This window comes from Mustela nivalis (assembly GCF_964662115.1).
Source record: "Mustela nivalis genome assembly, chromosome: 10".
In the NCBI taxonomy this organism is placed as follows: domain Eukaryota; kingdom Metazoa; phylum Chordata; class Mammalia; order Carnivora; family Mustelidae; genus Mustela; species Mustela nivalis.
The window spans coordinates 105,197,500-105,210,944 of NC_139029.1; the positions used below are offsets into that span (position 1 = coordinate 105,197,500).

Consider the following 13,445-nt stretch of genomic DNA (forward strand, 5'->3'; position numbering starts at 1 on the left):
AATAGTTGGAGACTTCAATACTGCACTCATGATAATGGATAGAACCAGACAGAAGGTAAGCAAGGAAAGAGAGGACTTAAAACAATAAACCAACTGGAGCTAACAGACACACAGAACACTATCCAACAGCCAAAGCACACACATTAGTAAGCCCACAGCAGAGATAGGAAAAAGCCACACAAATGGTTGTTCCCCATTGTATGTGTGACAGAGAAAGAGAATACCCTTCTTTATCTTACCATTATATCTGATACAAAGCCATCTTTGCTTGGAAGAATATTCATGCACAGCTATCCTCTCTGTCGACAGTTTTGCCTGAAAGCAAGCTGTAAGAGCTAGTGCCCCTCAGGGAAGGCTGTGCTCAGCAGGAGAGTTGCAAGCCTGTATTTGTCCAGTTCAAGCTCCTTGTCACACTTTCCTTGATAGGAAGACACCTCTAAGTGGCCCTTCAGAAGCATTTTGCCCAGAAAGAAATACAAAGGCAAGGGAATCATTGAAGAGAATGCCCCTTTCACTTGGTGTTTGTGCAAGGAAACAGTGGGGTGGGTAGATTATGTGTGTGAACTTCTGTGATTGACAACCCAATGCAGAGCACAAGGGCTCAATGGGTCATCAGGGGATCTGTGGGGCCCCAGGAGTGGGTGACTTTGACCCAGTTTGGCTCTGGCTCTGGGAAGCAAGTATTCCGTGTCCCCAGAGACAGCAGGTTCCCTAGGTGACCGGGGCTTGCTATTCAGGAAACATCTGCAAAGTCATGGCATCTGCGGCGTGGGGCTTCATGGCCAGGCGGTTTCTTCTGCTGAAAGGATCTTTTTTAAGAAATGAGAACCACAGGGAAACTGCTTCCAAGTACCCTTGAGGAGCTTCAAAGTGACTCAGAAGAAAGGCCTCAGGGAGTCAGAAAGCATGAAGGTCAAATCCTAGGTCTACCTATCAACTGCCCTATGACTCGAGATGCTTGATTTCCTCCTGGCCCTAAGTTTGTTTCAGTGGGCTTGGGACAGGATTGGGAATCTATATTTTTAACTAGCCCCATATGTGACTCATACTAGAAACCTGGTATGAGCCTCTTTCCTATAAGCCGTATTGGCTCGTGTTTGTTACGCATGGACCCTGGAGACAGACTGTCTGGGTTACTTCCAGCTCCACCAGCTTGGGATTTGTGTATCCTTGGGCAAGTTATTTCACCTCCCTGTCTCAATTTCCCCATTTGTACAATGGGGAGAATAGTAGTACCTGTCTTACGGGGTTATTGTGAAGACCAAGTATGCTAATTGTGGAAAGCCTTTAGCATGGAGCCAGTTACAGCAAACACTGTGTGTTCCTCTTAATATTCCAGAGCCACAGACCATTATCCACAAGTCCAAAATTTAAACAAATTCTAAAAATCAAAAACTTTTTCCTTGGGATGCCTGGGTGGCTTGGTTGGTTAAGCGTCTGCCTCGGTTCAGCTCAGGTCATGATCCCAGGGATGGAGCCCTGCCATCAGGCTCCCTGCTCAGCGAGGAGCCTGCTTCTCCCTCTGCCTGCCATCCCCCCTGTTCCTGTGCTCATGCACGCTCTCTCTGCCAGGTAAATCTTAAAACAGTTTTCCCCTGAAGTTTGGCACAGATCAATGTGGCAGCGAAACCTGATCTGAACTGATGGGAGGCTACTGATAGTCTTTGTCCCTTATTCTGTGCATTAAAATTTAATTGAAGAAATAGCAACACATTTGTTTATGGAATGCTGCCTCACAGCCCCAGTAGATGATATACTGTGTATTTGTGTATTTCCTAAAAATCTGAAATACTCTCAACCTCAAAACACAGGGGTTGTTGAGAAGGGAACTCGGAGCTACAGCTCATTATCTTTCCTTGGCCGGAGACAACGTGGGATAACCAGACAATGTGGGAAAACTCGCCCTCTGGTGGTTGCAGTGGAGAACCACACCACAGGAGGGCCAGAGGAGAAGGAAAAGCCTCATCAGAGACTCATCCTCTGGCCCACAATTCAGAAGAAAAATTCTTTTTAGAGGACATTTCTTAAATGTCTTCAAGGGCTGCTGTATGGGCAGAGAAGACATCACTTCAGTCAAAAAATTAATATTCAATTTACTGAAGTAATAAAAACATTACATCACCTTCTTAAAGTTCCGTTTCTAGATCTTATATTTATAAAGCTAACAAATGTTAATTACTTTTAATTAGGGGAAATTTGAATATCCAATTTATAAACAAACTCCTTTAAACATTTACTATTGCATTTTTGTATTTAATATATTCGATTTCCTTTTCAGAGTACTTTAATTATCTGGCCAACCAAACTCAAAATACTATTAAAAGTTCCTATAGTATATACATATAGTTTCCAATACCATATAGAGAGAAATGATTGCAATTTAAAACTGATTACTAAGTCTAAATTGATTACTCACTCACGCACTCCAGACTGGAATCACAAATTATCTTCCCCAAGTTAATTTTTAAGTTGCTTTATCAGTTTGCTGAGATTTCCTAGTACCAAAGGGAATCCTGGCAGGATGCTAGCCGACTACAATACTCTGTTCAATATCCATTACTTTTCAGTGCTTTCATTCTGTCAACCTCTGCTCTCGTACTCCCTCTTCTTACCTAATAGAATGCAAATGCAAACCTTTCAACACATCTTTCCCTTTGTACCTACCACACCACCTTTATGCCTGCGGTCAGCAACTCTTTCCGTAAAAGGCTGGTAAATACTTTGCACTTTGTGAGCTCTTTGGTGCACCTACTTAACTGTCTGCCATCGTGAAAGGAGTCTTAGACATCACATAAGTAAGTGTGCCTGTGTATAAAACTTCATTCATGGACACTGAAATTTGAATTTCATGTCATTTTCATGTGTCACAAAATAGCAGTCACAGTTTAAAAAGACATTTAAAAATGTGAAAACCGTTCTTTAGCTTGTGAGCTGTACTACCACAGGCAGTGGGCCAGGTTTGGCTCACTTACTGACCCCTGCTCTAACCGAGTTTTGCACGCAGTTAGCAGGTTAAGTACTGATGTCAATTCTTGTTCTATGCTCTTTGAAAACTCACACATTTCTCTGAAATTTTTCCTCATTCGAAGTTATTTGGCAGCTAAGACTTTGTCCAGGGAGCACTCTGGAGCGGTTACACCACGCTGAGCCCACACAGGGATGTCCACACTTTTGTTGAACTGCCCGGGTCTGTGTATTATCTTCACTGGGGTTTATCAGTGAAATACGGTTTTGTGTAGACAGGTAAAATACTGTTTCTTTGTCAATTTCTTTTCCTTTGCTAACCCAGGAGTTTTAAACTTTATTATCTGGTCTAAGATGTTCCTAAATAGAGCCAATAGATTTAAAAAACTTTTCTCAATTGATGAAATTAAAGTCTGATTTTTTGGGGGAGAGGTGTCCTTGAACTCTCATTAAAATTCTTTTTTTTAATTAAAATTCTTTAACTTTGCAATAAAACTTACAAAATAGTAGCAAGTACATTACAAATAGCCTTTTCCTAGCCTGTCTGGGACTGAGCCATTTTCCTGATGACACATCACCCCTAATATGTGAGTCCTTATTTCCTCCAAGCAAGGACACTCTATAGACAACAGTTCAGTTGTTAACATCAGGAAAGCAACACAAGTTCCCACTACCTAGTCCTTGGCCTCCTTTCAGGTTTCACCAGTTGTCCCAGTAATGTTTACAGTAAAAATGATCCAGTTCAGTTTATTTAGTTGTTTTATTAGTCTCTGCAGTTTTTTGGTCATTCTTTGACTTTGGTGACCTTGGCACTTTGGAAGCCTGACTATAGGCCAGTAATTTTGTAAAACGATTTGGATTTGTCTGATGCTTCCTCATGATTACATTCAGGTTTTACATCTTTGGCAGAAATATCACAGAGGGATGCTGTTCCTTTTCAATGCATTCCAGGGGTGGAGGATTGAAATGGGAGGTGAGCATCTTCCCATTACTGATTTTTTTTTTTAAAGATTTTTATTTATTTGACAGAGAGCTCACAAGTAGACAGAAATGCAGATAGAGAGAGGGAGAACAAGCTCCCCGCTGCGCAGACAGCCCGATGGGGGCTCTATCAAAGGACCCTGAGATCATGACCCGAGCGGAAGGCAGAGGCTTTAACCCACCGAGCCACCCAGGTGACCCCCATTACTGATTTTTATTTTGTTCAATTAAGGTGGTCTGCCAGCTTCTCTAGTTGAAAACTATTCCTTTCCCCCTTATACTATTTTATAGGAAGGTACTTTGAAACTATGTACATAGCCAATTCCTTATTTAACCATTCATTCATATCAGCATAAACTTACAGTTGCACTTTTATTTAATGATTTATAAGCCCTTATTTTGATGTCAGGTTGTCTCAGATTTGCCCAGCGTAAATTCCTTTAAAGCTGGCTTCTGTGTCCTTTTGACGTGCTCCCATCACTTTTTAACCACCTTCCTTCTTTCTGGCTCATCGTGTACTTTTCCTGCCCAGCCATGGAATCAGCCCTTTCTCTGAACAGTCCTGGTTCCTTTAAGTGGAGAATGTAATGCCTAAATCTGGATGCTAGATGTGTACATTTTATCAGGGGAATGAGACTGCTGCAAGGCTCATTTAGTTGACAGAGCTAGGGAGTGTTTGTGCATGCACACACGCGTGATTTTTCCCACCATAAGAGGCAACTTTTTATAATCTTAAAAGTTATCAAAGAGACTCCTGAGACAGTTAAAGTTTAAATCTCTAATTAAGCAATATGAAGTTTATCTTAAGTTTGGATTTATGTGCATGGATAAAGCCTCCCAGCATTAAAAACACTCATTTTACCAGTCTGCACAGAAATCAACAACATCGTCTGGGACCAATTTAACAAAACAGAAAAGGTATTACTTTTGAGTATTATTAATAGATATATTGTTACATCCGAAAACAGGGGACAACTCCAGAGTTGGATACAGTTGTGGGAGGGGCTGAAGCTTCCCTAATTTTGGAGACATTCTTTTTTTTTTTTTTTTTTTAAGATTTATTTATTTGAGAGCAAGCAAGCAAGCAGTGGGGAGTGGCAGAGGGAGAGAATCTCAAGAAGACTCCATGGTAAGCACAGAACCCAACGTGGGGCTTGATCTCATGACCCTGAGATCATGACCTGAGCTGAAACCAAGAGTCAGCCGCTTAACTGACTGAGCCATCCAGGCAACCCGGAGACATTCTTTAAGGAAAAGAATTAGGTGCGGGGTCTTGAAGGGGAACTATGCAAGTGAGGGGCCCTGAAGTTTCAGGTTTTTCTTTTTTAGATTTTAAGTAATCTCCACACCCAACACAAGGCTCAAACTCCCAACCCTGAGATTAAGAACTGCACACTCCACCTACTGAGCCGGCCAGGTTCCTTGCAGATTTGTTTCTTGAAGAAATTCTGAGTGCAAGTGCTTTGGCACAGAGCAGGCACACACAACTTAAGGTACTCCTGAAAAACTCTGCATCCAGCCTGTTCTTCTCCGTACTAGGTCCTCAGCACATCTCTGTTAGAGACTGCTGGCTGACCTCTGACTCATCCCACCCTAGAAAACAAGTTCTAATGACGTTCTGTTGTTCAGGCAAGAATGACACAGAATCCCAATAAGGTCTTATCATTTTAATTGACTTTAATGATTATTGCTCATCTGCAAGGATTAATATTGCATTCATTAAAAATCATTCAATACAAAATAAACTTGTTCTTCCCGAGTTGCTCTCCACACGCTCCCTCTGATGCCAGACATTTTCCCACACTGCCCTTTGTTACATGGCTTGACAGAGATGGAGCCCTTACCTATTATTCCTATGGACACAGTAATAGATTGGGAGCAGGGGGCAGGCCAGAGGGCAGCAGGACCTGAGCCCCTTGCCCCCAGCAGAGCTGATGTCATGGATACCACTGTTGGCCAGGTTACCGCCCCTCCAGGATGGGGTATTCTGATTGGCTGGTTCAATGCCCTGGGAAAAAGGGCTTGAACCCTTAGCATCTACAGAGAAGAAAGCATGGTCACACTGAAAAGAAGTGGGAAGGGGCTGGGGAGGGGAGAACCGGGAGAGGAAAAGGAAAAATGTTTTGGCAAGACTCTGCTAGAAGGCCGCAGAGTGAAAGCTTTCCTTTCTTATGTTTTTACGTCTGTCTCTCTGATCAACGGCAACAGAGAAATGAACATTGTGAGTACCTAGCACTAATGCCTGACCCAACTTTGAAGGATCACCATCTAGAACAAGTTGAAGATTTAGAATCCTGGATAATTATATACTTAAAGCTCGTGAGCATAAAGCTCATCGGACCATGCAGAAATGCTGGTAAGCAGGGTGCATGGCATGGGAATACATACCTCTCCAATCTTTGAGGGCCTTTCTAGGGATGCTTTCTGAGCATGAGCCAGGATGCACGGATTACATTCTCTGCCCCTTAAGATATTGGTTCATAAACTTTTTGTGACACGTGTCAATTAAAAGAGGTACCACTTCTGTAAAACTAACGTTATACAAGGGGCCTAAAGTCCCAGACCAGTTATTATGGAACTACATTTCCCTCACTCTGGCCCAATTGATCCTTTCCCTCCCATCCACATCTACCTCCCTTTAAATATTTTAGGTTGCAGAAGCACAGCTGACCAGAAATTTGCTCTTAAAGGATAAATCCTAAAGATAGAGCTCAGTGTTTTAGACTGAGTAATGGCTCAAGAAATTCGCCTTCAGCACAAGCTGTATGGGGCAGAGCTGACAGAATTTGCCTTTATGGCCCCAGTTCATTGAAGCTATAAACTAAGGGCTAGAAACAGAGGGACTTATCAGAGTTTGAGGCCAGCTTTTCTCCAGACTCAACTCTGCACTCTCAGCTCCAAAGGTTCAAAAGAGAAACTGGGAATGACTAATCACCCAAGCAGTTCCTCAGTGTTAACACTCAACATTTATCTTACCTTTTTTTATTCTTTCTCTCTCTCTCTCTCTCTCTTTTTTTTGTACAACAGAAATCAATGCCAGGGGACAAAATTAAACTTAATAAAGTGCAGTCTGGTTAAAAACTTGAAAAAATGAGAAGGTCTGGTGGGAGTGGAGGAAGGGTTGTACTAAATCCAAGTGGACCAACTGGATCTTAACATTACACATCTCTGAACCAGACACACTGCCTGCACACAGGAAACAGGGCTTGGAACACCTGGAGAAATGAGCATGCGCCACCTAACATCTAACCTACCTGGCTAGTGGGTGTCAACCCTGCTCCTCTGACAAAGTGAAAGAGCACTGATTTCAGCAGCTAAGAAGTGGGCTCTTTTAAGGCAATTTAGACATTGCAGATTGTTCAACAAAGAAGGTACCTTAGCATTTCCTGTTAATAAGGTACCCAATTAAGACTAAAGTCCCCAGAAATGGGAAAGAAAGAATCACCTTTCTGGGCTGGGACAGTAAAATCCTTCTTTAGTGACTAGGGTGAGGAACCTTGAACCTCAGTTTCATCTAAAGAGCCATGAAGCAAGTTCCTGTGTGGTCTGCAGAACTTGGACAATGAGATGAAGAAAACAAAAATGAAATTACAGAAAAAAAAAAAATCAACAGGAAAGGAATAAGAAGAAAATAAACGTTATCTTAAAAAATATTTCTTTTAGAGTTGTGTGGTACATGTGGACTGGTCCTTGGTAATATGGTCCATTAGTATCTGTAAAAGAAGAGACTGCTTAGTTAGCACTTGGGTCTTCCACATGAGAGATCCAAGAGAAAAATCAGAAACAGAGGGTCCCTCCCGGCCCCAGCGGGATCCCTATAGCCATTCCTCATGGATCATTCTTCCCTCTGCTTCCATGGGGTTTCTGGCAATGCCATCTCTGGTTTCATTTCCTGCTCCCTGATAATATAAGCCAGTGGTTTTTAACCCTGACTATACATGAATCCAGGGAGCTTTTACAAAATAAGTCTGGGCCCCATGCCAGACCAACTGTATTAGAATCTCTGGGGGGTGAGGCCAAGCTTCCTGCTTCAAAATTCTCGAAAACCCTCACCCCTTACATCTACTACTAGATATACAATTTCTCTGCTACCATGTTAGTCTGGAGCAGAGTTCTGGTACTCTTCAAAATCAGGCACACCACTTTATTTTAAAAAGCTGGCTAACATGCTTTGTTTAATATTGGGTAAAAGAACATCTCACTTGTTTTCCCCCAAGTTACCTGTAATAATTGGGTTTGAATGGCCCATTTTTGTTGAGTCCCAGATATTTTGCTTGGTCATCTGTCAGCTCTGTCAGGTGGGCATCAAATGATGGCAGGTGCAAGCTGGCAACGTACTCATCTAGGAAGAACACAGTGGCAGGGGAGCTCACTCCGTTTCAATCTGCCTCTCAGGGCACACCCTCCCCCTATTTTCATCTGAAGCTTTTTGAGGAGGACAAGGAATGGAATCACTGTGAAAGCACCTGTAACTTGAAATATTTGCTTAAAGAACCCTCAAAGTTGCCTTTCTGGCAGGGTACTTCTCTCTGTATATCCAGAATGCATTTGGAAAGCCATTTGCTAGGGTGACAAAATGGGGTAGACTTGTAACTCCCCATCCTTCCCTGGCAAAGCTTTTGGCTTTACCCCAGTGGCTAACATGCTACATATGACTCTCACCTTCCTGTAGCAACTTCCTTAACTGAGTTACATTCAAACTATGAAACAAAGTAGATACCAATAGCTCAAAAGTGCTTTGTATCATTACAATTTCTTTAGAGTAATACCCATAAAGGCCTCAAATCTTAGGATCACTGATTTCTAAGGCAGCGGATGCAAACTGATTACTCTTCCATAGATAAAACTTCCCAGGCTTTACTTTTATGAATATGAATTAAAGAAAAAAAAATCTGAGATAAGCTGGTTGGAGGAGATGAGAGTGAGAAGTCTTTCACCTTTAAAGAAGGGGTAAGGGGCTGACCAGTTATAAATGGGAGGTGGGTGCCACTATTCCAGAAGGGCAAAGAACCAGAAAGGATGTAGTATGCCACATGAACACAACACAGCTGTCCCCCAGATTATCAGGAGGTTCCATATTTACAGAAGATGGATGATAAAACCTAGATTTGTTTCTGTTTCTCTCATCTTGTTCACAGGCTATAGTCACTGGTGGTGGGAAGTTCACTGAACTCCATATGGCTACTAAGAATAAGAACATCTACCTTAAACCACTATGCTAAGCACTTTTACTCATTAGCTCTAATTCTTACTACAATCCTACAATAGTATGTAACTATTACTCTCACATTATTGATAAAGATATTGAGGAGATTAGAATTGATCCTGACGCCCAGAAACCATGAAATGCTAGGATGCAGATTAGAACTCTGACTCTAAATCCAATACTTTCATTTTACCAAACCATGCAAACATCTGGGGCTCGGTACAGGCTCCTACTGTTTCTCACTCACCCATTTTCTTAGGAAGCAGGTATACATCTTGTTTGTATCGTCCCTCAGGTGCATTATACAGCTCTATCAGTGCCAAAGCCTAAGTTGGGAAAAGAGGGTCAGAAGACACAAAAGCACTTCTTAGGGACCTAAAAATAAAACTCAATCTAACAGGGTCTTGGGGTAAGTACTACAGTGATCTATCATGATGCCAGTACCCAGGACTTGGCCTGCAGTAACCCACCACACATCATAAGAGGATTTGCTGCTCTTTTTGTTTAGTTCCTAATAAAAGAACAGACTAAATACAACTAGGCTGGAACCCTACCTTCTCAACTAACATAGCCAACTCAAAGGGGCACAGACACTGACTCTGCCTGAGGACTCTTTTCTCCGCTTGAGAAAGCCCATCTTGGCCCCTTGTGGCCTGAACCAGGTTGAAAAGAACACAGCACGGCACACTCTCATTGAACTCTGACTTAGGTCTGGTTCCACTAATCTCAGGGCAAGAGAGGCAGGCATTTGGCCACGTACCTGTGTTGTAGCTGTGATGGACAGAACAAAGGTGGGAACTGTGGAGCAGCTCAGGTTGAGAAGACGACCCTGAAAAGGTAAGAGAGCCCGGGGTGAGCTGTGCTCCCCCTCCGTCTGATTCCAGTGTCATACAAGTGAAGCAGAGCAGGACAGGACTCAGTCGGTACAGAAAGAATTACAGTACCACATCAGGCTTCTAGATTTTATCTTATTTCCCGTAAGCCCGTGTGAGTATGACAAGCGGAAGCAGCCATGGGAGTCAGGAAATAGTGTAGTACTTGGTAAAAGGTAGATCTTTTTTTGAGTGGTTCTATTTTAGGGACCAGAAAGTTTAAGGACTAGATCTCTATCCAGAGATGGAATTCAGGAAAACCTGGGCCCAGTACTTTCTCCCTATCTCCCCTCCTCCGCCATGGATCTAACGACATTGCCCTCCCGTGTGTGTACCTCTGCCAGGAGGACAACGCGTTTGCCATCTGGCCAGATGACATGGTCCACCTGAGAGCGCACGCGCTCCCATGTCAGCTCTGGAGTGCGCAGGCTGGTCTGAAAGGAAGATGGCACAGTTGACGGGGCTATAGTGGAAAGGAGGGGAAAAAGGCCTTGCAGCAAATCAATGAGGGCAACCTTACCACATCAATTTCTGTGTTGGAGTGCCCCATATTGCATACGATACAGCTGTTTTTCATGCGGTCCAAATGCTCCCGTGTCACTACATTCTTATTTCCTAAAGGTAAAGGAGAGCAGCCAAAGAAAGATGCTGGGGGACAAAGGTACCTGGCTTCCAGTGAGGACATGGGAAAAGAGGGCGCCTGCTGCACTGAAGGGAATGCATCCTTTATGAGAAACGAGTACACTGCATAACCGCTTTTTACACTCAGTGATTTGGTTTTAAGATTCAACAGTATAAATCACCTTCAAGAAAAAAGGCTCTTGGTTCTGGAAACATATTAAGGTTCCGATAGCTTATTCTGGTTCTGAGACTTTTATACCGAGCACAGGTCTCACCTACTTTATCTGAAAGACCACTTTCAAGATTTGGCCTCAGAGCTACCAGTTCTCCATGTACACCAAAGCACTGATACTTACCCGTGCAAGTTATTACGACATCAACTTGCCGGATGACTTCATTTAGCTTTACCACCCTGAACCCATCCATGCTGGAAGGAAAGGAAGGAACACAATGAGCAAAGCAAGGAGGCAGGGGCACAGAGGCTGGTCACAAAATGAGACCAGCGAAATTCCCTTCTGAAGTCGGGTCCAGCGCTATCTCACGGGTAAGTGACAAGCTGTTCTAAGCTACACACTGGCCTCTGTGGACTCCCTGATATCCCAATCAGGAAGGGAAAATGCCAAGAAGCTCTAGGAGTGCCCTGGGCTTACAATGGAGGGAAGAGCCATCCTCCTAGCTTTCTCTTCCTTTAGAGAGATTTCTGCAAGGAATGATTAATATAATCAATCATAAACTCTCAGAAACACTAAAAGTACCAGGAATGAATCTAACAGTATTACCATCCTGTTCTTACCAGGCCTGCAGAGCACAGATGGGGTCGATTTCTGTGATGTAGACAATTGCTCCAAGGGCCTTGAGAGCAGCACAGCAGCCCTTTCCCACCTGCAGAGCATAAGAAAGAAGTAGGGGTGTCAGGTCATTTAAGGTATGGGTAGGGGGTATGTGGCTAGTCGGGAGACGGGAATTAACCTCCCTGAAATCACCAATGCTCTAGTGAGCCCTTGCAGGGATGCTCCAAGCCAGGCAGAGCATAAATAGATCCAGATTATGCTGTGACCCTCAGCCAGAGAGATGATCTGACATTCATATTTCACAGCAAGGGCTGGGGCTCGGAATAGTGAAAGAAACTGGGAGATCGAATAAGTGTTACCATGAGGAAAACAAGACCAAGGAAGAGCAATTGTAACCTCTCATAGCTTATTCCAGAAAAACCTGATTAACTCTCATTTAAGATGCATCGAACTGAAGGACAGCCCAGCAGTTCCAGAACCTCCATGGGTCACTGATGACAACAGTCTCCTTCACCTAGTCTAGTTCAGGGATCATCAACTATGTACCACTTCGAGTCCCACCCTTCACTCCAGTTCCGGGTCACTTGGGTGGCTAAAATGCCACATGTTCACTTGAAGTCAGTCTCATGAAAGGTAACTGTTATCATGGTGGAGGGTGGGGCGGGGCTGCCAACAGGCCGTTCCACAAGACAGTGTGGTGAGATCTGAAAACTCTATGGATTTTGTACATCTCTATTCATAATTCTGAATAAAGCACTTCTGCTACTGAGATACATTATCTCGAAGCGTTTTTAACCCTGTGTCAGTGACCACACTGACAGCATGGATTGCCTTCACTCCACATTTCTAGAAAGTCTATGAAAAGACACTGAGACCCAGCTATTTACCTCACCATAGCCACACACCACCACTTGTTTCCCACCAAACATCACATCTGTGGTCCTCTTCAGGCTGTGGAAAACAGATAAGGGCTCAACTTAAACATTATTAGCCCAGACACAGACCCTCTGCACAAAAGCAAAAGTGTGAGGCAACGCCCCATGAGAACTCCAGCTGGAAGCTGGCTGGGCCCAGTATGACACGAACCCCTCTAATGAACCATTAACACCAAGGGAAGACAACGGGAAGACCACGGAGAAGACCAGGAGTGGTATCAGAATAACACTGCGACCCAACCCAAACCTGTCCCCTAGGAGTCTGAATATCTATACATTTCAACCTACCCATCCAGAATGGACTCTCGGCAGCAGTACAAGTTATCAAACTTCTGTTTGGTAACAGAGTCATTGACATTCATGGCCGGAACACAGAGCTTCCCAGCTTTGGAGAGCTGATACAGCCTAAAGGGAAAAGAAGCCACAAAAACAAACAAAACTGAAATTACTACACAGCAAAATCTGCCTAATTCTCTTCGAGCTCCATGCTTCCCGCCCCCCACCAGCTGTATTTATTGCCCAAGGATATCAGTAAGCAAGAGCATTTCCTTGTCCTCACCTCTTTTCATTTTCTCTCCCCCTGGGCCCCCCGCCCTTTTCTTGGAAGGGGAAAAAACCCCCTTTCAACAGAAGAAATTGACTTCTCTTCCATAAAAGGGGATATATTTCCTTAGACCAGCATTTTCTTGATAAAAAAACAAACAAACATGCCTACTTCTGATAAACAAAGATTATCAATGACTCTGATTCAGTTGCCTATGTGTGCTTGTGTGAGCGTGTGCAGTGTGCACACAACGGAGAAACACTCTTCCAGAAAGAGATCTTTTAGGGTTTTTGACAAGCCAAGAATACTCTGCCCAGTTTTACTTTTTGTAGTGTGTATAATATATAGTTTTACAATAGGATTTTTTTTCATATTTCAAATATAAAATTTTAATACAATATTGAATACAGTTTTCCAGATACATTCATTCCCTATACCTCCCAACACTGGTTGAGACTCACAGTGGAATAAGTGGGAAAGAAAAATGTGTGAACTAGAACCTGAAATAACTGCCATTTAGGATCTCCTGGA

General features: G+C 43.2%; 1 protein-coding gene across 2 annotated transcripts in view; it reads right to left on the reverse strand.

The window, feature by feature from the left end:
• Nucleotides 1-5,597: 5,597 nt before the first annotated feature.
• The window catches only part of AHCYL1 (adenosylhomocysteinase like 1), a gene marked incomplete at its 3' end in the record, with an annotated part of 38,631 nt that continues 30,783 nt past the window's right edge, over nt 5,598-13,445 (reverse strand). The window contains exons 8-17 of one of the 2 annotated variants that reach the window (XM_082687936.1): nt 12,659-12,775; nt 12,323-12,386; nt 11,438-11,526; nt 11,001-11,071; nt 10,544-10,638; nt 10,359-10,457; nt 9,912-9,980; nt 9,399-9,477; nt 8,167-8,287; nt 5,598-7,658 (exon numbers count right to left, since the gene is read on the reverse strand). In XM_082687936.1, coding sequence (XP_082544062.1) covers nt 7,652-7,658; nt 8,167-8,287; nt 9,399-9,477; nt 9,912-9,980; nt 10,359-10,457; nt 10,544-10,638; nt 11,001-11,071; nt 11,438-11,526; nt 12,323-12,386; nt 12,659-12,775 — 811 coding nt within the window. Of the gene's footprint in view, nt 7,659-8,162; nt 8,288-9,398; nt 9,478-9,911; nt 9,981-10,358; nt 10,458-10,543; nt 10,639-11,000; nt 11,072-11,437; nt 11,527-12,322; nt 12,387-12,658; nt 12,776-13,445 lie in introns of those variants that run through there. The other variant, XM_082687935.1, reaches the window with a different exon arrangement.